This window comes from Patella vulgata, chromosome 5 (genome assembly GCF_932274485.2).
Source record: "Patella vulgata chromosome 5, xgPatVulg1.2, whole genome shotgun sequence".
NCBI classification, from domain to species: Eukaryota; Metazoa; Mollusca; class Gastropoda; family Patellidae; genus Patella; species Patella vulgata.
The window spans coordinates 75765610-75791214 of record NC_065883.2 but is presented as its reverse complement, the minus strand read 5'-3'; the positions used below and the strand labels follow the sequence as shown (position 1 = coordinate 75791214).

General features: G+C 39.6%; 1 protein-coding gene across 1 annotated transcript in view; it reads left to right on the top strand.

Annotated features, from left to right (window-relative positions):
• Nucleotides 1-265: 265 nt before the first annotated feature.
• LOC126822374 (uncharacterized) overlaps nt 266-25605 on the top strand; it is a 36288-nt gene continuing 10948 nt past the window's right edge. The window contains exons 1-2 of the mRNA XM_050551244.2: nt 266-508; nt 24120-24453. Coding sequence (XP_050407201.2) covers nt 266-508; nt 24120-24453 — 577 coding nt within the window. The remainder of the gene's footprint in view (nt 509-24119; nt 24454-25605) is intronic.

Sequence of the window (25605 nt, the reverse complement as noted above, 5' to 3'; positions counted from 1 at the left end):
TGAAAGCGATATTAAAAAATCTACCAAATCACCAGAAAATGCAGTCGGGCCTAATGCATCAAATACTACCACTCCTGTAGTAAACAGAACTAACCTATCTGACAGTACCAATATGGCCTCTGGGGCTAAAGCTAATTTACCGTCGAACTCAAAACCAACGACACCATCCTGCAATAAACCAGTGTTTCCTCCCATCAACAAAACACCCGAGTCTAAAAAAACAGCAAATGACAAACCTACCAACGACATCAAACCTTCTCATGAGATGAATGTTAGAAATGCCATAGTACCAGCTGCTATTGATACCGATGATGTGCTACCAGGACCAACAGCGGCCCCAGCTGCTATTGACAACGATGATGTGCTACCAGGACAACCAGCGGCACCAGTGACTATTGATACCGATGATGTGCTACCAGGACCACCACCAGCTCTACCACGAGGACCCGCTAATAACACAGCCCCAAATCCAGCAGCACCCGCCCAATCCAATCCTGTTCCAAACCCAGTTGACGAGCTAGAAACTCCAGAAGAAGCCCACAGCTGTATCATGGAGGTCTACGTAACTGAATCAGGCGCCAATTTATTGAAATTGGAAGGCAATAAACAGGACAGGATGGCCCAGGCTGATCTTATAGATGCTACTAACAGTCTTTTCTACGGTATGAGAAGCCACTCCGATCAGTGGATTAAAAAACATCGGACTGTCGTCTGTGAATATATCCTTGAAAAAAGGAATATAGTAACTGTTATATGTGAAGCAGCCATGAGTGCGAAAAGCATTCAAGAGCTTTGCAATTCCTTTACCCTGAAGGCATTGCTGGTGATAGTCAATTTGTCAGGTCATTCTCGTGTTTTGTCCAAAGCAATTTGTGATGTTCCCGGATATATCAAGTTCCTGTATGATATTTTGAACGATAACTCAAAAACGGTAAGTAATATAGACTTCATAAATATACTGAGCGCCATTTTATTACTAGTTGGTTTTGTATGTATAATATTATGCAATACTATGAACTATTGTTTCACACAATGCTCCCAAACACAAAAAATATCTGCCCGTGTGCAAAAGAAAAATATTGCACGAGATTCACATGAAAAACCCAATATTCACGTGCAGCATTGTGTGTGAGCCCTTTAAAAGCATGTTTTCAACTTAATGTGCAGTACATGAACTGTGAAACGTCAATCTGTCGTAATTTGTTGTTGGACGTGTGAAGGAATCGAGCTAGAGATGCCGAGACTTACTGAAAATCAACGGAATGAAGCCATGGGAATGTCCAGGGCTGGTATGTCTACACGTGTTATTGCCAGACACTTCAATTGTCATCAGTCCACTATTGTAAGGTTGGTGGAACGTGTTCGAGTTACTGGATCAACACGTGACCGTCAACGTCCTGGTCCAGAACGTGTTACAACACAGGCTCAAGACCGCTACATCCGGGTCACTCATCTGCGTGACAGATTCCGCCCAGCGACTCGAACAGGTGCAGCAGTCGTCGGAAGACAAGGACCAGTAAGTGCCAACACCGTAAGACATCGTCTAAGAGATGTAGGACTCCGTGCACGACGACCTTATGTTGGAGCTATCCTCAGGGATCATCACCGTCAGCGGCGTTTGATATGGGCTCAAGGACACCAGACATGGAGAAGAGTAGACTGGCAAAGTGTGCTCTTCAGTGATGAGAGTCGCTTTCATTTTTATCACGCTGATGGCCGTCAACGTGTGTCGAGACGTCTTGGGGAACGTCTTGCAGACTGCTGCGTCTTCGAAACGGATCGATGGGGTAGGGGAAGTGTAATGGTGTGGGGAGGCTTCACATTTCATCACCGGACCGCCCTACACATTTGCAGGGGTCGCGTTAATGCTGTTGCCTACCGTGATGATGGCCCGTGGAGGACACACGCGCTACTGACATCTGTGTCGTACTTTTGGTTTTGACCCCTCTGACTTTGTACCCTTGATTACAGATTAAACATCCATAAGTGTACAAATGTGTTGTTATTGATGTGTTCCCATTTGAATATGGTTCACAATAAGAAGCAAAATAAATAAGATATGTTTACAGGATCAATTTGTTATACGAAAAACTAAGTGATGCGTTTTCATTGGCGCTCAGTAATATGATGAACAATTATTGATAGTGGTGCCGTAGATAAATAAAATGGGTTTTAATATCCTACGTGTCTGCACCTACTGAGCTAATGGAAATGGGAGTACGTCACGTACGTCACGCAGTGTGCTGTGAGGGAAATTTTGCCCTGATAACAACGCTGACCAAATACTAGCTGTCAATGGTTCGTTTAAAGCGAGAATTTCATATTTTCTAAGAAAGCAAAACATGATTATTTCTACTTCTTTTGCTCAATAGGTTGTCAACTCACTATTATACGATCATAGGTATCATTCTCACATTCTCACACTTATAAATCATTCACCCCTGGAAATAAAAACACAATTACCTTCCTTGTTTTTCTATGCCCCCCCCCCCCCGCCCCATGGAATAGCTATCTTCAAACGTTTGAATTTGAAGTTGAAAATGATATTTTTGCCAATTTCTCAACTGGCAATAGTGAATTATAAGATTAATAGGACTGTTTATAGATACCATCTATTTTAAGGATTTATTTTAATACATTTTAAAAATATGTAATTGCAACTTTAAGGGTACGCCAATGTGTACACCGGACCTCGTCTATTCGTCCCATCTCCTTCAACTAGACGCTATCCTTGGCATACGCTCCAGGCCTCGAGAAACCAGGCTGGAAATTTCCAGGGAACTTTCACGGCCAACATCGTCTTATGCACCAAGCAACTGTCAATAGACTAATAGCAAAGGATGGTAGTGAATGATTCATAAGTAGCAAAGTGATTTAGTATCGATTAAATATTCAAACCCGTAGCTATCGATTAACAAAAATGTTTCAGATATCCGTTGAGAGTCATTATTTCTAACAGAAAGTCCAAACTTTTCCAGGTCATTCGGTTCCATACTTTAAGATAAACATGAGTTTTGTAGGTCGAATAGATTACCCAAGTAGTCCAGATTTGATTTGGTAAATGTAAAAAGGACAATATATTCCTATGTCACACTCTCAGATAAACATGAGTTTTGTGGGTCGAATAGATGACCCAATTATCCTAGAAGAATCATATATTTCTTGCTAGATACATGTAAATAGAAAAATATATTTTTTTGTCACTTGTAAATAGAGAGATGAGAGAGAGAGAGAGAGAGAGAGAGAGAAATGGAGTTTAACGTCCACGCAATACAAACTCGAGTAGACATTAACCCCCATCTCTCTTTCTCTCTCTCTCTCATCTCTCTCTCTGTTACTAATAAATAGAACAACATATTCCTTTGTTACTAATAAATAGAACAACATATTCCTTTGTTACTAATAAATAGATCAATACGTACTCTATTTAGTTCCAAACTATTATCTGGTTCGAAATGTCGCTTAAATATATATGTAGCTGTTTTAATTCATGACTCTATCTAGTTACTAAATGCCTCTACAAAATTATTAGTTTTTCTTATTCTTTTGGGTCTTTTATTCAGGCTACCAACGATTACAATATACAGAAATTGATAATTCGAGTTCTGATAATAATACATAATGTGGCCATGACAGACAGCAATATTCCAATGTTACAAGTGATGAAATTTACACCCCTTTTACACAAGTTCTTGTCCTATACAAACGACACCATACGAATGACGGCTATCTTGGCAATGGCTGACATTATGAAAGAGGATGAGAGTCCTTATGTAGAAGCTAATTCGGAAGTTTTGGATTTTCTGATAAAAATGTTCAGAAGTACTTTATATAGCGCGTCTAGAAAGGTTAAAGATGGGAATTGTATGGAATGGAGTGTGTTGGAACTAGCTAAAGGTGAGTGGACCGGTCAGCAGTTACATGTAGGTCGTGGGTCCTGGAAATGGCGGTTATTCTAGTTTGTTATAACGTAGCTGGACAGGGTTCCTACTGAGTCGTAGGTTTGTAGCATAGTTGGACAGATTTACTACAGAGTGGTGGGTTTTTAATGTAGTTAGACAGAGTTCCCAGTGAGTGGTGGGTTGGTAGCATAGTGGGGCGGAGTTACTACAGGCTGGTGGTCGGGTTGTGCTACTACATAGTTGGTGGGTTATTAACATAATTGAGCAGGGCTTCTACATAGTGGGTGGGTTTGAACATAGTTGGACAGAGCTACTATATGATTAGTGGGGGGGGGGGGGGTAACATAGTTGGGAAGACTTACTACTTGATTGGTGGGTTTGAACATAGTTGGAAAGAGTACCTCCATCAACATCCAACTTATTTCTCTTGTATCGATTTTACAGGCATATCTCGACTAGCTAGAAATGATGGTAACAAGAAAATACTAGTAGAAAAGGGTTGCCTCCCCTTGCTTCTAGAATTGGCAAAGTCAACCAATACGGAAGAACAAAAGGGTTAGTGAACCATTGTTTAATCTTAAGTACTAATCGTTTTATCTGAAATTATTTGACAGAAGCATTAACGAACTTTAATGTTGATTTTAGCGTGGAAAATTCTATATTTGATAAAAAAAACAAGATCGTGACAATTTCTGTTTTTACGTTTTCTTCCAGAGGCATTGAAATCAATCTGGGCTCTAGCTTTTGACGAGACAAACCAAGAACGAATTATTAAGGAAGCAGGAATGATACAGTTTCTTGAAACTCAAAACAAAAGTGGCGCTGCCGATACCAAATTCAGCTGTTACGGTATTTTATGGACGATGAGATATAAACTACGTGAATCAGAATATTATAAGGAACTGGGCAAGTATTTCCTCAAATGAGATTTATATTTCCTCATACTAAGCGGTAGCATGTCCACGTGTTTTTGATCGTATAAAAACCCTTGACAGTTTTACTTAAGAGTAGGTAATTCTCCCTCACAATTGAGTCAACTGGCGTGGTTTCGAATCCCCGGTAGTACGTGACAAGGAGTAGGGTCGCCTGTCCAACCTCGTGGGTTTTCTCCGGGTCCTCCGGTTTCTTCCCACTGCTAGACCCCTACGCGCATGCAAATTATTGAAATAAAATTAAACCATATGTTAGTCCCGAAATAACCTAGTTTGTGTCGAGTGGACGCGTGCATAAAAGATCGTAATGTTGGTCATTGTGTCAAGTGGCGTGATGTCGATTCCATGCTTGTACGTGACAGGGAATAGGGTCGCCTGCCCATCCTCCTTGGTTTTCTACTGGTCCTCCGGTTTCCTCCCACTACTGAAACCTCTACGCGGAATTTGAATAACATATATTCCCCACCCCACCCCTCTATATGTATACACGTTATTTTTATGATTTAAATAAGTTAAAGTATCTTTTCAAGGTATCCGCCTAATAGGTAAAGAGTCAGCATCTCCAATACCACAAAACGCAAAAGCAGAATCAAAGAAGAACTCTAAAGGTCACGTGATGATAAGTTATCAGTGGGCCAATCAGGAGATATTGATGAAGATAAGGGACAGAATTAGGGGTCAAGGCGAGAAAGTATGGATGGACATTGATTACATGGAAGGTTCAACTCTACAAGCAATGGCTGACGCAGTAGAACAGGCTGATATTGTTTTGATTTGTATGTCTAGAACATATAAAGATAGTCCAAATTGTCGAGCAGGTAAAAAAAACCAACCCATTTTATATTTGATATTTAGCTAGAATAATGACACCATTTTGCTAGAATTTAAGATTCGCTGTGTTTTATAATATAACCGGTTCACTTTTGTCAGTGGTACTAGTCTGGATTCTCAGTGCTGAGGGGTGTCCATCAAATGGGCACAAGACCAGACCCAAGGTCTCTAGGGTAAAATTTTGCGTAGAATACGATGCCGAGTGGTAGTCAGTACCCCGCCGTTATGATGTTTTCGAGATATTCGGGGTCAAAAGTCAAATGAGGTCATTTTGCATTTTTCGGCTGAATGAGCAGCCATTCTTGTATCACGAAAACATTCTGAAAATGATCAAAAGTAACCAGCCTTTCAATAAAAATGTTAACTTGCTAAATTCACCTTTGGTCTTTGTGTCCTCGGAGGCCAAAAGGTCAAATTGTCCGTTTTTGCACTAGGAAGATTTAAAGCAATAAAATGTCAACGTAAAATATAAAAACTAAAGCGAAACCAGTTCTAATTAATAAAAAGAACATTTAAAACTTATCTTTGGGTGATCTTAGAACCGTACATTTAATTTAGAACGTCGAAAAAGATTTTGCCTAACAGAACCAAAACACTTCGAAACCTGTGTCGTAAAAACTGTCAAATCAAAATCTCTTTGATTTAGTTTCACAACGATTGTTATACATAATGAAACTAATTGTCCGAAAAACAATTGAATAGTTTCATGGCTTTCTGCAAATTTTGGTCACTGGTTTATCTCCCTTCTCAACATTTCCGAAAACCTCGTGAACGCGATAGAGACTACAGTTTTTAGAGGAATATTTTTCAATGAACCCTATCAATATTAAGCGTTCCAAGGTCAGCTGAAGTTGAGACAAAGCTCCCGCCAGAGCGTATTAACTATTTTAAATAATTTCAGAGGTAGAATATGTTTATTACATGTATTTTTTTGAATAATTTCAGAGGCTGAATATGCTCATCAGTTAAGAAAGAAAGTAATACCTTTAATAATGGAGAAAGGTTATCGATCTGACGGCTGGTTAGGGATGATTCTTGGTGCCAAATTATTCTACGATTTTAGTGGCAAGCATCCGTTTGAATCCAAGATGGAGGAATTGTTAAAAGCAATCCACCAGAATATGCATGGCGGAGAGAAGACAACGCAAGCAAAAGCTCGTAGGTTTGATGATGTAGATGGACCACACGATGTAAGTGACAATTAGTAGGTTTAAGACTTTATTAAAACAACTTCCAATACAAACATGTGTTAGCAATGTTAAATCCGTAAATAAGAATATTTACACTGATGAGTGTGTTCGTCCAATCCATACAAACTAGGTCATTTCGGCCCTAACATATGTTGCAATTTTATTGCAATAAATATATTTCTTTATTACAAATAAATATAAAAACATATTCCTTTGTCACTTGTAAATGGAACAATATAGCAGTAAATCATCCCCGGTATTCCCAGTTGTCGCATTCGGTTCTACTCCATAGGAAATGAAATGAAATGAAATGGGGTTTAACGTCCTACTGTTCTGCTCCTGTGCTGGGCTAATGAAGACGGGCATACGCCATACAGTGTGCTATGAGGGAAATTTTGCCCGGGCAGCGGCACTATCGCCTACTCTTATATCGAATTCCAACTGCCAAGGGATCTTTTACGGGCATTCTAATGTATACACGGGACGTCGGTTTTTCGTATCATCCGAAGGACTAGACAGCTGTCCTTGTCAGGCCCTCCGTCCTGCATCACTGACAAGGGGGAACCACGCCGGAAAATCTCGATGAACTTTCTCGGCCAATGCAGGGATCGAACACCCGACCTCCAGGCTAGCGAGCCAGCGTCTCACCCACTGAGCCACGTGACCCCCTACAACTCCATAGGCTTAGCAGTGGGAGGAAACCGGAGGACCTGACGAAGACCCACGAGATTGGACAGACGATCCTACTCCTTGTCACGTACAACCGGAGAATCGAAACCACAACAGTTGACTTATTGACAGACCTTATGATGCAGCGCGCACGCGCTAACCATTCGCCCCCACCCCCGTAAATGATAATATGCACAATAATTATTTAACTCGTTTATTTAATTTTATTTTTTGGAGCCACGGTGGCTAGGTGGTTAAGACGCTGGCTCGCTAGCCTGGACGTCGGGTGTTCGAGAAAGTTCATCCAGATTTTCCGACGTGGTTTCCTCATGTCAGTGGTGCAGAACGGAGGGCCTGACAATGACAGCTGTCTAGTCCTTCGGATGAATCGGAAAATCGAGGTTCCGTGTATATATTGGAATGCACGTAAAAGATCCCCTGGCAGTTGGAATTCGATATAAGAGTAAGCGATAGTGCCGCTGCCCGGGCAAAATTTCCCCCATAACACACTGTATGGCGTATGCCCATTTTCATTAGCCCAGTATAGGAGCAGAACAGTAGGACGTTAAACTCGATTCCATTTCATTTCATTTCATTTAATTTAATTTTTTTTAAAAAATATATATTTGTGCAGAAGAGTAGGCGAAATCAAACTTGTGTAATATATACAGTTGTATATTATCGCTTAAAGCGATAATTTCATATTTTCTAACAAAGTCAAAACATAATTATTTCTATGTCTTGCTCAATACGTTGTCAACTCACTATTATACGATCATAGGTATTATTCTCCCTCTTAAAAATCCTTTGACCCCGGAAATAATAACACAATTACCTCCCTTGTTTTTCTGTCTTCCCCCCCCCCCCCATGGAACCATGGAATAGCTATCTTCAAACGTTTGAATTTGAAGTTGAAAATGATATTTTTGCCAATTTCTCAACTGGCAATAGTGAATTATAGGATTAATATGATTAGTCTTTAACAAGGTAGGACTGTTTATAGATACCATCTATTTTAAGGATTTATTTTAATAAATTTTAAAAATATAACTTAAAAATATGAAATTGCAACTTTAAGTAATTATTAATAATTTTTCCATGTATTGTTTAGATTGTGCCTATAAGACAGGAAGTGCTATATGCCCCTAAACTTAGTCAAGTTAAAAAGTGGAGTACCAAACAAGTAAAAGACTGGACAACCAAACATGAACTTATTGGGTGAGTTGAAAATTTGATCGGAAGGTAGAGAGATGAGAGTTAGACGTCAACTTACCACAGACAAGGTCATTTTGAGACTAACATACAACTGGCTTGCGCGTAGTGTCTTCAGCAATGGGAGAAAACTGAAGGACCTTACTCCCTGCCGCGTACAAACGGGGATTGGAACAGCAAAACTTGATTCAATGACGGACCTTATGATCCAAAGCGCACGCGTTAAACTATTCGGCCGTCCACTCCTCTTCCGAAGATTCCAAATTAAAGATTGGATAATATGTAAATTATGTTAATAGGCGCTTGTCTTTACGAGACCGCGTGTAATTGTGTTAGCTGTGTGAACTATTCAAATGAGAAATGTCATCAAGTGTTCTAGAAAGCATACCCTACCAAGTGTATCATCCACTCGGTTGTCAAATAAATTAATTTTAGGAATTGCAAGTTTTGTTTTAAACATGCATTATGTAAGATTTGTATAAAGGGCTCGTTATAATAGGTAAAATTGATAATGGAAAGGGAATATATTGAAAATTTCAGCCAAATTACTTGATTCAAGGCGAGGTTATGACTGATTGAATAGCAGAGAGAGAGAGAAATGGGGTTTAACGTCCACTCGACACAAACTAGGTCATTTCGGGACTAACATATGGTTTAATTTTATTTCAATAATTCGCTTGCGCGTAGGGGTCTTTAGCAGTGGGAGGAAACCGGAGGACCCGGAGAAAACCCACGAGGTTTAAATAGCTGAGTCTCGATTGTCATTGCTACCGTTTATTTAATTATTTTAAAATTAAATCATTAAGTGGTGGTCGTGTTTCAATCCGTTCAAAACCACGACCATTCGATGATCTAGAGAGTTTATTATGTGCTTGTCATGTGAATAAATGTCAAATTAATAATTTATAACATTTGACGCCAAACTAAAGACCTGCAATGGGTAGATTTAGCTCTTACATAAGGCATCCTCGGTATCTCCACTGGTATCGTCCCGTTCTACTCCACTAACCCCTGGGTCCATCCACGGGGGAGACACCTAGTAAAATTATCCACCCTTGATACTTCTGCTTTTTTAGGGGGTTGGATGGCTGAATGGTTAGCGTGCGCGCGCTGTATCATAAAGTCTGTCATTGAGTCAACTGGCGTAGTTTCGAATCCCCCGTTGTACGTGACAAGGAGTAGGGTCGCCTTTCCAACCTCGTGGGTTTTCTCCAGGTCCTCCGGATTCCTCCCACTGCTAAAGACCCCTATGCGCAAGCGAATTATTGAAATAAAATTAAACCATATGTTCGTCCCGAAATGACCTAGTTTGTGTCGAGTGGACGTCAAACCCCATTTCTCTCTCTCTCTCTGCCTTTTTTATCGACTAAACCAGTTGGCGAAGGGAAGCAACTCGCATTTTATTACAACGAAGGTTATGTGAACTTAAAGCTGAACTCCGATTACAAAACTACAGAAATAATCAAATAAAAACAATTAACACCCTACATAATCGCCATACCTGTTTTCAAGTTGTAGAACAATCGTGACGATTGTACGGCATACAAAAGCAGAGGCAGGCCACGCCCACATCCAGTAAACGCCTTGTCAACCACACTGTACACATCCGGCTAGCAATATTTCTACTACCAATTACCTCCTGACTGACTGACGTTTTTTCACTAACAGTTTACTGAAAGTATTATTGCTACACAATTATTATGTCTGATCAGGTACATATTATTTTACTAATTAGACGAAATAAGTAAACCACTGTGTACTTTTGCTCTAAAAATAAGAAACTAAACAATAACAAATCTAAGAACACCACCCAATTCTATGTTGTTGACATAACATCAAGGGACATAACTACAACAGTTTTATTGCTGCTTTGGGTATATTTTGGAACGATAATACTAGACTTTATTACTAGAAATTATTTGGTGTTTCCACGCTGTTGTACAAACATTTCAAGAAATAAGAATGTTGGCGTTGATAGATTTGTTATTGATTGGGGTAAGACAGTTTTCTCATATTTTTAGAGTAAAAGTACACCATGGTTTACTTATTTCGTCTAATTAGTAAAATAATATGTACCTGATCAGACATAATAATTATTAGCAATAATATTTTCAGTAAACTGATAGTGAAAAAACGTCAATCAGTCAGCTGAAATATTGCTAGCCGGATGTGGACAGTGTGGATGACAAGTAGCGAACTGAATGTGGGCGTGACCTGCCTCTGTTTTTGTATGCCATACAATCGTCATAATTGTTCTACAACTTGAAAACAAGTATTTTGGGCGTTATTTTTTTATTTAATTATTTCTGTAGTTTTGTAATCGGAGTTCAGCTTTAAACTGGTATGTAAACTGTTTTTGATTGGTTCGCAGAATCAAGCTGCGATCAAGGGCAGATAATTTGAATTCGGGAATGCTTTTCATAATAACATGGGTTTAAAAATAGAAATATATTTTGTTTTCAGAACTGGTGCAGTAAGGCTAACCGGTAAACAGGTCGCATTTCTTCAAAAACTAAAAGCAACGGTGAGTATTTCTAATTATACACGTAACTTGTGATACAGGTTCGATAGTCGAATACGAAAGTATTGTGAAGAATGGGGGAGGGGGTGGTTAGCACGTGCACGCTGTATCATAAGGTCTGTCATTGAGTCAACTGGTGTGACAAGGAGTAGGGTCGCCTGTCCAACCTCGTTGGTTATCTCCAGGTCCTCCGGTTTCCTCCCACTGCTAAAGACCCCTATGTGCAAGCCAGTTATTGAAATAAAATTGAACCATATGTTAGTCCCGAAATGATCTAGTTTGTGTCGGGTGGACGTTAAACCCCACCCTTCTCTCTCTCTCTCCTCCGCCTCTCTCTCCTCTCTCTCTCCTCTCTCTCTCCTCTCCCTCTCCCTCACTATGAAGAATGATGGGAGTGTGCATTTTCCACACAAGTGTCACTAGGTGTTTCCGAAATAGTAAGCATACCCGGCGGTATCGTGCTGTTCATGTGTTACTCATTCTAGTTCGTTAGAACGGTGGTTTAGATAATTTGAAGCCGATTTATGGAAGCAGAATTAAAATTGTTCGAAAGTGTAGGACGCGTGAATTTTGCAAACACATAAGCATACCTTGTATCGTGCACGACAATCATCACTACTTTTAGCCAGGTAGGGCGATGGTTTGAATGAATATTTGTACATGCATAATTAAAATAATAAATTAACTTGTATCTTATTTTTCATTTTTGCAGGCTCCGGAATTTTATTACAAGACATTAAAATCAGACGTTGGTTTAAGGAATCTGAAAGAAATGGCGAATTTTGAGGAAGCTATGGACGATTTACCATGAAAGGATATTTATACATACAATCACCAAACATACACTGTTAGAAATTGATGTAAAATTACAGTAGTACACGTAGTTTTTGTACCTTAAATGTCAGTATATTTTCCAAACTAGATGCATGCAAGGTAATGACCACATCTGCATTGCAGTAAACTGTTAGAAATTGATGTAAAGTTTCAGTAAAACAAGCAGTTTCTGTACCTTAATTGTCGGTATATTCTCCACAATATAGTAGTTTTACCAAGTCTGGTGTATTTTTACAGAGTTTCGTGTCTTTTTTAAAGAAAAAAACGGTGATGAAATCAAAGATACATTCAAAATCTGGTAGAAATACATTCTTACATCTAATATTTCAAAAGTGAATTGAAAATAAACTAATTTTACAAAGTCTGTCATAAAGTCTGTCATTGAGTCAACTGGCGGAGTTTCGATGCCCCGGTTGTACGTGACAAGGCGTATGGTCACCTGTCCAACCTCGTGGGTTTTCTCCGGATCCTCCGGTTTCCTCCCACTGCTAATTATAAAGACCCCTACGCGAAAGCGAATTATGAAATTTAATTGAACCATATGTTAGTCCCGAAATGACCTAGTATGTGTCGTCTGGACGTTGAACCCCATTTCTCTCTCTATAATCCATTGCCATGGAAATCTATTATTATAAGAATATATATATATCTATGTATGATATGTTCAATATTTTATATACATTATTTATATCTGAAGACGCCCATAGAAGGCAGACAGCTAGCTTATATGATTTAAGGGGATCACGTGGCTAAGTGGGTAAGACGCTAGCTCGCTAGCCTGGAGGTCGGGTGTTCAATCCCTGCATTGGCCGAGAAAGTTCATCCAGATTTTCCGGCGTGGTTCTCCCTTGTCAGTGATGCAGGACGGAGGGGCTGACTTGGAAAGCTGTCTAGTCGTTCGGATGGGACGAAAAACCGAGGTCCCGTGTACACATTGGCGTGCACGTAAAAGATCCCTTGGCAGTTGGAATTCGATATAAGAGTAGGCCGTAGTGCCGCTGTCCGGGCAAAATTTCCCTCATAGCACACTGTATGCCGTATGCCCGTCTTCATTAGCCCAGGTTAGGAGCAGAACAGTAGGACGTTAAACCCCATTTCATTTCATTTCATTTCTATATGATTTAATGTATGTCAGAATGAAGTAAAGTGGAGTATTTTTTTACCTGGACGTATATATTTATGAATAAATATATATTCATATTATAATATTATCACTTGTGTTAAAATATATTTGATAGCACATAATTAGAACACGTTTATCGTGAAAGCAGTCCAATAATAAATACACGTAATAATAATAAGAATAAAATAAAGCCTATCTTTTTCTTTTATTGCGTTCCCGACTTTGTCTTTGGAGGGATGGGGTGGATGATTTTATGTGACGTTTTTAAAAGGGGCAATGGATGTCCACGTGATTCTATTCCTCAGCGACACGGTCAGCATCCTCGGTATCCGCAGTGCGGGAGACATATATTATTCAATCTTGATTATTGTGCTATATCTATTAACCAATTGAAACCAACTTTTTAGTCACCCCCCCCCCCCACAAATTGCAAGAACATTTTTTTTTGATAGTTTTTGGTAACTTTGGATGAACTGAGTTTACCAAAATTGGAGTCGCGGAAAGTCCCAAATTTTTAGGATTAAAGTTTAGGTTTTTAAGCCATTTTCCTTTAAAATGTTCAACTTCAGACACATGAAACTGACGCCATGCATTAGGTTGTCAGGGTCAAACTTTTATATGGCATGGTTTTCATAGATGTTCGACGTTTTCGGGGATATCATTGTAATCAGAACAACGTGTGAGCGTAGTATTTTAGTATTATAACAAAATCTTACTTTTATGTGTGTGTGTTGCGCGATTTCGATTCCCAGGTTGTACGTGGCAAGGAGTAGGGCGGCTTTCCAACTTCGTGGGTTTTCTCCTGGTCGCTCGGCCACCCCCACCCAGTCCCCACTGCTAAAGACCCCTACGCGCAAGAAAATTATTGGAATAAAATCGAACCATATGTTACTCCCGAAACGACCTAGCTGTGTTAAGTGGACGTTAAACCCCATACCCCTCTCTCTCTCTCTCTCTCTCTCTCTCACTCTCTCTCACTCGCCTGTCCAGTCTCGTGGGTTTTCTCTGGGTCCTCTGGTTTCCTCCCACAAGCAAATTATTGAAATAAAATATGTTAGTCCCGAAACGACCTAGTTAGGGTTAAACCCCATAACACACATACACACACGCTCTCTCTCTCTCTCTCTCTCTCTCGCCGTGACAATCTCCATGGCCCCATTCACACCTGTATCTGACGTACCTAGCAATTTTAACAGTTTGTTAATCATCCGTGTCAAGGCATGATTTCAATAGAAAAACACCATTAACCAGTCCCTTGTATTAAATATGTAAATCAACAATAGTCTCGATTAATATTGATTATCGACCATCCAGGAGATATATTTACCGCGCGATGTCTTGGCAACGAAGTATACACGATGTGGTTCGCTGATGTTGTAAGGTAGATTAGGTATTTTTGGTCTATTATAATACAATAAAGGAGTCGATATATCTATTATATATGCTGAATAAGGGTCAAGCAAATAAATAGGAGGCTGTATATATTATATATATATATATATAGGGACATGGCAGGCAGACTGGCATGTTTATATCGTATCAAGGTAAGATTGTTTTATTCAAATTAACTCAATTTGTTAACAAATGAAAGTATGTTAATACATTAACTATTATTAAAGCGTCCACGAAGAAGCATCACGTGACAGTTAAATTAATATTTATAATAAGAGTTTATTGGGTATTTGGGAATAAGCATCAACTCCGAAGTTGATAGTAATATCGTATAATTGATGCATACGCGGGACACATGTTAACAGAGAGGGAGAGAAAGAGGAGAGATAGAGAGAGAGAGAGAGAGAGAGGTTAATGTCTACTCGAATTTGTGTTGAGAGGGAGAGACTTGCGCGTAGAGGTCTTTAGCAGTGGGAGGAAATCGGAGGACCCGGAGAAAACCCACGCGCTAGTGAATATTGAAATAAAATTGAACCCTGTGTTAGTCCTGAACTGACCTAGTTTGTGCCGAGTGGACGTTAAACCCCATCTCTCTCTCTCTCTCTCTCTCTCTTCCCTCTCTCATCTTTTATATCAACAATAATATACTAAAACACCCAAATATGGCCAGGCTCCGTACACCAAGCTGTCCGTTACAACTTTGATCCGTCTCTGTGAAATAGCAAGGTCAGGTTCCGTACACCGCTATACCTGTTGAAAACTCTGCCTTTCCTTTAGTAAAATACGACCGATTATTTCCTTGGGTTAAACACACCTTTCATAATTTACTAATCCGTCATATTTGGTGTGTGTGTGTGTGGGGGGGGGGGGGGTGTAACCAGATTAGGAGCGCGTGTGTGTGTCAGTGTGTGTGGTGTAGGCGGGAGAAATGTGGGGCTGGGTACATACAACGGACTTGAAAATTTGTTCGTTTTATTAATTTTCATACTAAAGATTTATTTACTATCAATATAGACCCACCTCACACCCCCCCCCGCACCCGCACCCCACAACGAACACACATATCAATATCGACCCTCCTCACACACCCCACCCCCGCCATGAACACACATATCAATAATACATGTTTGTGAATGTTATTTGGTCTTCGGCTCAGTGACTAACCTGGAATTCTCGTGTTGGCCAAGAGAGTTCATCGGTTTTATTCCGGCTTGTTTCTCAATTGTCAGTGATTCTGAACGGGGGATCTGGCAAGGTTAGTCATTCGGATGAAAAACCGATGTCCCTGTACATATTGTCCTGCACGAGAAAAAACCCAGCCGTTAGAATCCGAAATAAGAGTACCCCCTTGTCTGTGGTGTAAAAAAGAGGGTCTGGCAAGGGACAGCGTGTAGTAGTTCGGATGGGACGAAAACAGAGATCCCGTGTACACATGTGCGTGCAAGTAAAATATCCGTTGGCTGTACGCATCGCTGTCCGGGCAAAATATCCCTCATAGCGCACTGTATGTCCTATGACATACCTCGTGATCCCAGTCTGTTCTGAATTGTATGACGTTAAACCCCATTTCATTTCATTTCAATTTGGGGGTTTTCGAAAGTCTTTGTTTCCCCGACCCAGTAACTCTACCTTGCAAGATCAATATATTAATCAATACCGTTCCTCAAAGCAAATATTTTTTTATGATGTACTTTGTTGTTAACAACAAATCGATATAATATAAGGTCGTTGCTATTATAAACTTTAACATAAACAGACACAGTACCATACAGTACTGTTACAGTAACGATGATTATTCAACATTTTATTAAAGATACATTATGGGAGATTAGATAAAGAGCTGGCAGTTCTCACTATAATAGTTAAAACCAGATAATGTAAAGGGAATATGCTGAATGTTTCAGTCAAATTGATCCACTCTGAACCGAGAACCATTACTAAAGTCGGTACGATAAAAAACATAGTCTCGATTATCCATTTTTGAATTTAATCATCAATGGGCGTTGAGCAGCAGATCATCGGATTCAAATTCAGTAAATATCACAGCTAGCGATTGTCCCGAGAGTTGATTATGGTCTGGATAAGTTAATAAATGTCTAATTAATATTTAAGATAACATTTAAGGCAGAAAGAAAGACCTAAAATAGACAGATTTAGCTCTTGCATAATGTATGTTTAAGAAAACAAAATCAAAATACCAACGCTAGACATTGGCTCGGCTCGGATTCGATCTGATTTAAAATCGGTTATCATTTAATTTCCGTAAACAACAAAATGGCGACGGGCTTATTGCATAACGAACAACATTTCAATTCCATATATTAGTGGATTAATATTCCTATTAGTGATCCATCGCAATTTGCCGTCATCCACAATGCTTTAAATGGTTCTGGTTCGAGGGTCACAGTGGCTAAGTAGGTAAGACGCCGGCTAGCTAGCCCGGAGGTCGCGTGTTCGCGTTTATTGGGATTTTTCGTCGTGGATTTCCCTTGTCAGTGGTGCAGGAGTAGTGCTGGTGGGACGAAAAACCGAGGCCCCGTGTAAACATTGGTGTGCACGTAAAAGATCCCTTGGTAGATGGAATTCGATATGAGTAAGCCATGGTGCCCCTGCCCGAGCAAAATTTCCTTCATAGTAAATAGGACGTTAACTCGAGTCATTAATATATGTAATCCCGAGTTTGGCAAGCTCAAAGACTTGCTTGTAGACGTATATGATTACATTATCAATTAATCAGCACAGGTGATTAGTTCCGGGAAAACAACACAAACAACGTTAGTTTTATTTATTTATATATTTTTCTCTCTGATTTACTTATTATTATTAGATTTTCTGTCATTAAAACACGGATCCTATTTCGTTTCGTTTTTATAGTTCAAAATTTCGTTTTACTTGTCTTTACTACACTAGGATCTGGAAGAGTTGTTATATATATATATATAGAGAGAAATGGGGTTTAACGTCCACTCGACACAAACTAGGTCATTTCGGGACTAACATATGGTTCGATTTTATTTCTATAATTCGCTTGCGCGTAGGGGTCTTTAGCAGTGGGAGGAAACCGGAGGACCCTGAGAAAAGTCACGAGGTTGGACAGGCGACCCTACTCCTTGTCACGTACAACCGGGGATTCGAAACCACGCCAGTTGACTCAATGACAGATTTAATGATACAGCGCGCACATGCTAACCACTAAGCCATACAACCCCCCGAGTTGTTATATAACCTGCGTTCTTATTGATGTAAGGGATTAGCCAATGAAACGGCCTGTTACGGCGAGTGTTTGGCTTGAGTTACATGGAACTTTAGGTTACCCACTGGAAACATCAATGCTGATTGGTTAATCAAATGTCTAACATCATAGCGTCAAAAGCCGCTCTGATGACCCCCTGATGCTTCCTCCCGCTATAACTGGTCAGATCTTCATGTACTGTAGGCCATTGAAAGTATAAAAAACGAAACGAAATATAGATCTGTATTTGAATCAGATTGGGTTTTCGGTTGAGTATTTTTACTTCCAACAATATCAAGGACGCGGCAATGAATTTAAAAATCATCTGTTTAAATAATTATACCGAGAAAGATATATTTACTAGTTTAAAACCAAATAATAATAATATACGCTGTTTAAAGGCTCAATACCGCTCTTGTTGTAACTGAATAATATGTCCCAATCTTTATTCTGGTCAACAAATTGTACTATTTTAGAATATTTCAATTAATTGATGATACAAATTTCATCTTAACACACCTTATTTAAAAATTTTGAAAATTCAACATAATGGTTTGAAACGTCTAACGTAAACCTTTTCAAATGAAACCTCGTTTTAAAAATATTTTCGAACCCTCTGGACAAGTAAAATAGGATGTAATGGATAATTTACACAACAGGTAGGACACTTAAACATCTAGTACTTAGATAGAGATATTATTTATTTTCTGGAGCTTTCAAGCCAGCAAGAGTGTTATTGTCCCTTTAAAGGCTTGGTCGGTATAAACCGCTTTATGGTATTTTTGAAATATCAAATTACAAAAGTCAATAATCAGTTATGTGTTTATAAGTGGACGTAGTGGTAATCATTTGGTTGAGAGACCCTTTACATATATTAGGCAGAATAAATGTTTGTTTAGAGACATGTTTTGGTCCACGAATAATAAATAAAACCTTTCATCAAATTGAAGTTAAGAATAGTCAACTTAAGAAATTAATAAATTTACAGAGGCATTATGTTGTGATATTGAAGGGAATAAAACGCAATTGCCATTTAGTAATTAAATTAAAATATGGATTTTGTTTATTATCGTAACAACGGTAGCAATGGAAACTAGACCACGCCATTTATAACGTTGCTCAAAATGACGTAATTTGATTGACATTTTCAACATATTCATTTTCCATTATTAAGTTTTGAACTATTTTATAGCACGAACTCTCAGTTGGTTAATTACCTTATAAATTACTAAACTTATAAATTACCCAACTTATAAATTACTCAACTTATAAATTACCCAACTTATAAATTACCCAACTTATAAATTACTCAACTTATAAATTACTCAACTTAAGAATTACTCAACTTAAGAATTACACACTCAACTTAAGAAAAAACACTCAACTTAAGAATTACTCAACTTATGAATTACACACTAAACTTGTGAATCACTCAACTGAAGAACTACTCAACTTATGAATTACACAATTACGTAAAAATTACACAACTTAAGATACTCAACTCCATCCTTCTCTCTCGTGGGTTTACCCCGGGTCGTCCGGTTTCCTCTCACTGCTAAAGATCATTACGCGCAAGCGAATTATTGAAATATAATTGACCAAGTTCGAATTATTGAAATAAAATTGACCTAGTTTGTGTCAAATGGACGTTACCCCCCCCATCCCTCCCCCTCTCTCTCTCTCTCTCTCCCTCGCTCTCTCTCTTTCTTAAACGAATGATTATTCACTTAAAGGCTATCGGTTAAATAACATTTGAGTCAATTTTCGTGTATAGTGTAAAAGTCAATTTTCATATATAGTGTAAAAGTCAATTTTCATATATAGTGTAAAAGTCAATTTTAATATATAATTTAGAAATCCATTTTTTATTTCAGTTTAATGGGCTCGTCGCCTTCAAAGACAAATGTTAAACAGATTAACATTACTCCTAAAAGGAATTTGGACCTATCATCCGGACGATCCACCAGTGCCGTAATAACAAGCAACACAGATCCTAAACCAGACCCCATAAACGGTATAAGTGAAACAGGCACTCGCGGAAAGGGCAACTCCACTGATCCCAAGTCACAAGCTGTTACCAAGCAACCGCTAGCGGCAGACAACTCTGTATCTACACCAGTTTCCGGTAGTACGACTAATGCAGAAACAAAACTAGAACCAGTAAAGGGATCCAATATAACGGATGAAAGCAACATTAAAAAATCTACCAAATCACCAGAGGATAAAAACGAACAGTTAACAGGGACAGATAACTCTTCGTCGAAACCTGCTTCTGGTACAAGTATTAACCAATCTGACAATACCGATATGGCCTCAAGAGGTAAAGCTACGACACCATCCAGCAATAAGACTGTGTTTCCCCCTATCAACAAAACACCCGAGTCTAACAAAACAGCAAATGACAAACCCACTAATGACAACAAACCGCCAAATGAGACGAATGTTAGAAATGCCATAAGAGGAAGGTACAATGTTCTACCAGGACCACCAGCGGCACCAGCTCCTGCTATTGACAACGATGATGTGCCACCAGGACCACCACCAGCTCCAAATCGAGCATTACCCGCCCAACCGATTCCTGTTCCAAGGCCAGCAATTCCAATTCGAAAGCCAGAAACTCCAGAAGAAGCCCACGACCGTATCATGGAGGTCTACAAAACTAAATCAGCCGCCAATTTATCGAAATGGGAAGACGATAAACAGGACAGGATGGCCCAGGCTCATCTTATAGACGCTACTAACAGTGTTTTCTTCGGTATGAGAGGCTACTCCGATCAGTGGATTCAAAAACATCGGACTGTCGTCTGTGAATATATCCTTGAAAAAAGGAATATAGTAACTGTTATATGTGAAGCAGCAATGACTGCGAAAAGCAATCAAGAGCTGAACAATTCCTTTACCCAGACGGCATTGCTGGTGATAGTCAATTTGTCAGATCATTCTCGTGAATTGTCCAAAGCAATTTGTGCCATTCCCGGATATATCAAGTTCCTGTATGATATTTTGAACGATAATTCAAAAACGGTAAGTAATATAGACTTCATAAATATGATGAACAATTATTGATAGTGATGCCGTAGATAAATGAAATGGGGTTTAACGTTCTGCACCAACTGGGCTAATGAACATGGGAGTACGTTATACATATATTCCTGAAGCAATGACCCGAGTAATCTCTCTAGCCATTGCTATACTCGGACTGAAAACTTGAGTTGTTGACGGAGTGTGCCCATTCTTATCATCCAATCAAATCTCCCCTGAGAACAATAAAATAAGAGGAATTTTCATGACTGACCGCTTAAAAAAAAACATCCCCAGTGTTCGTTAGTGCTGATTTCAAGCAAATGTTCACCCTTGGATGGCATCGGGAGCAAACATCGATACTAGAGATATAGCATAGATATTTTTGCTGTTCAAAATATTATTTTTTAAATTTAACATGACAGTAGCAAATCTCTCTCATCGTCATCGTTATATTATAACTTTCCCACAGTTCAGTATGTCATATTATTTTACATAATATAGTATACGTGTATCACTTATAGTACACAATTTATTAAATAATACCCATGAAATGTTAACTTAACCTATTAGGATGTTTAAATGGTCTTGCGACTATCTCTTAGTCAAAGGGTTAATCTTTGTAAATTTATCTATAATCCGCTTAAAATATTTAATTTAGTTCCAAGTAAACTTCTGAACTGATGATAAGGTTTGCTTTATATACATGTACGAAAGAAGACATACGGTCAGTATTCTTACTGTGCCAGTCTTTAATAAACGTTTGAACCTTCATCTGCGTATATAATTTAATTGGAACTCTATATTATTTTTAGGTGAGTTAATATTTCGTATTAGTAATAATTTGTATGTATTATTCTTTTGTTATTAAGGTTACTATCTTTATATTAAGCATAGTATGTGAAATGTTATATTGAGATAGAGAGATAGAGAAATGGGGTTTAACGTCCACTCGACACAAACTAGGTCATTTCGGGACTAACATATGGTTTAATTTTATTTCAATAATTCGCTTGCTCATAGGGGTCTTTAGCAGTGGGAAATGAAATGAAATGAAATGAAATGGGGTTTAACGTCCTACTTTTCTGCTCCTAAACTGGGCTAATGAAGACGGGCATACGCCATACAGTGTGCTATGAGGGAAATTTTGCCCGGGCAGCGGCACTATGGCCTACTCTTATATCGAATTCCAACTGCCAAGGGATCTTTTACGTGCACGCCAATGTGTACACGGGACCTCGGTTTTTCGTCCCATCCGAACGACTAGACAGCTGTCCTTGTCAGGCCCTCCGTCCTACATCACTGACAAGGGGAAATCACGCCGGAAAATCTGGATGAACTTTCTCGGCCAATGCAGGGATCGAACACCCGACCTCCAGGCTAGCGAACCAGCGCCTTACCCACTTAGCCACCGTGATCCCCCTTTAGCAGTGGGAGGAAACCGGAGGACCCGGAGAAAACGCACGAGGATGGACAGGCGACGTTATATTGAGAATTACATCACGTGATATATGCAATTTCATACATAGTTATGCACATACGTTTAATATCAAACGTCGCATACAATATGTTATATTAATTCGAACAATGCCAGACGTAAGGCAAAGATATATAACGTCGGTATGGAGTCAAAAGGTCGTATCTGGCATATTTTGCGAAATTCACTCTTCTGAATCCATGAATTATTTATTTGATCAAAAAAGCACATGTCGCTTTTCTATCCAATTTGTTGAAACACAATACGTAACATAAACGCCCCTTTCTTTGATCTGGGTTCTTCGTCGGTTGATTAAATGTATTAAAAGATGGTGAAAATATTGTTCGTCTGCTGTGTGCTCCAAGAGATGATAAAAAGATTTCACGTGCGGCGATTACCCAATGTTTACAATGTATATCCTCATTTATCACACGTGCAGAACGGTTATTACAGTTGTCTAGTCCTTCGGATGAGACGAAAAACCGAGGTCCCGTGTATACATTGAAATGCACGTAAAAGATCCCTTGGCAGTTGGAATTCGATATAAGAGTAGGCGATAGTGCCGCTGCCCGAGCAAAATTTCCCTGATAGCACACTGTATGGCTATGCCCGTCTTCATTAGCCAAGCTTTGGAGCAGAACAGTAGGACGTTAAACCCAATTTCATTTCATTGATCACACAGTTACTTTCTCTGCAATATTCTATTATGGACTAGTTAATTGATTGTAATGCATTTCAAGAAAATGCCCAAATATATAAGTAACTGTTTTAATTCATGACTCTATCTAGTCATAGGCGTACGGGCTCGATGAAAGTTAGGAGAGCAGAACCCGAAATGCCCGAAAAAATTTCAGGTTTACAGACAGTGGCGCCGGCCTTCCTCGAGAGGCGAAGAAGCGGAGCTTACCTTGTATGAACACTCCCCCCCCCCCCTCCCAACAAGAAAATTTTGGAATATTTGATGACTGCAAACATGTTTTCATGCTATTTCAGCCTATGAACAAAGCAATTTCAAAGTGGTCTAATATAGCCTAATTAAGATGGCTGACTCGAATTCCAATCAATCGTTTACAGTCCACGGAAACGGGACCGTTGGAAGAAAATGTTGAAAATTTAATTGCCACAAACCCGTTTTCCTCCTATTCCAGCCTGTGAATACAGCAACTTCAATTTGGTCCAATATAGCCTACCTGGCTGACTCGGAATTCCAAACAACCAAGCAATTCTCTCGGGGTATGTGAGCCTCTCCCTCCCGGAGAAAATTTTGAAAATTTAACCACCGCAAATGCGTTTTCTGCTATTCTAGCCTGTGTAAGCAACTCCAAAGTATCCAAAGGTTTTGTAACCGAAATCCTATTCTGAATTCCAACCATCTAATCAGACTGTTGCAGCTGCATTCATAAATAATAATCGATGCCTGAAAAATGTCGCACAAAGTAGAGTGGCTCCAGACAAAATGTTTTAATCCATAGTCAACTCAGTACAAATTCGTGGTATTCATTTAAATGAAACGTAGAATTAATGTTTTATTAAGGCTCGATGACAGTTAGGGAAGCAAAACTAGAAATGCCCAAAAAAATTTCAGGTTGCAGACAGCGGCGCCGGTTTTCTTCGAGAGGCGAAGAAGCGGAGCTGACCTTGTATGGACCCCTTGTATGGAAAATTTTGGAATATTTGACGGCCGCTGGGGGGGGGGGGGGCTGGCTCGTACGCCTATGTATCTAGTTACTTAATGCCCCTACAAAATTATTAGCTATTTATTATTCTTTTGGGTTTTTTTCAGGCTACCAACGATTACAATATACAGAAATTGTTAATTCGAGTTCTGATGATAATACATAACGTGGCCATGACAGACAGCAATATTCCAATGTTACAAGAGATGAAATTTACTCCTCTTTTACATACCTTCTTGTCCTATACAAACGACACCATACGAATGACGGCCATCTTGGCAATGGCGGATATTATGAAAGAGGATGAGAGTCATTATGTAGAAGCTAATTCGGAAGTTTTGGTTTTTCTGATTAAAATGTTCAGAAGTGCTTTATTTAGCACGTCCAGAACGGCTAGAGATGGACATGGTATGATATGGGGTGTGTTGGAACTAGCTAAAGGTGAGTGGAATAGTTCGTAGGTACACGGTGGCCACGGATCCTGGACAGGGTCCCTACAGAGGGGGTTTCAACATAGTGGGATATATACTATTCAAAAAAAGTAGGGGATATTTGATTTTTAAGTGTTATTAAAGTCACCTAATGAAACTGACGAAGAAACAAATGACAAAATGAAATGAAGTTCACATTCATCGATTTATTCCAAATGATCGTTAGACTAAGTAAGGCACAGACTGACCATTATAAGGGTAAAATGATACCCGGGGTCAAACAGCAAAGTTACCACAGCATCACAACCAAGTCAGTAACGGGTAAATCCTCCTCTGTTTGCCAAACAAGTATTGATCCGACGTGGCATACTCCTAATGAGACGTCTAAGGTCATTTTGGTCCAGATTGTCCCATTCCTGTTGCAACGCAGCAGCAAGTTCTTGGACATTGGCAGGACGTTGTTGACGTGGACGTAACCTCTGTCCAAGCATGTCCCAGACATGCTCGATGTGGGAGAGGTCGGGACTCAGTGCTGGCCAAGGTAATGTGGTGATGTTCTGTTGTTGGAGGTAACCTGTAACGATCCTGGCCCTGTGACATCTTGCGTTGTCATCCTGGAAGATGAAACGGCGGCCATGACGTCGTGCGAACGGCACAACATGGACTGCCAAGATGTTGTCCCGGTAGTACTGGCCTGTAACACGCCCTGCAACAACATGTAAAGCCGTTCTTCCAGCAACAGTGATGCCTCCCCACACCATAACAGAACCACCCCCAAATCGATCATGTCTGATGACGTTAACGTCTTGGAAGCGCTCGTTTCGACGACGCCACACCCTCCTACGTCTGTCCAAAAAATCAACAGTGAACCTTGACTCATCTGAAAACATCACATTGCTCCAGCGTCGATTATCCCAGTGTTGACGATCCCTACACCAACGACGTCTTGCCTGAATGTGATGATCTCTCAAACAAGGGATCACGCGAGGACGTCGGGCGCGAAGGTGACCCCTATGCAGTCGATTCCGAATCGTCTGGCCACTCACTCTCACACCAGTGTCTGTTTGAAGACGAGCGCTGATCTGATTTGCTGTGATGACACGATTTCTCAAGGCCAAGGTACGGATAAATCGATCCTGGGCTTGAGTTGTCGCCCTTGGTC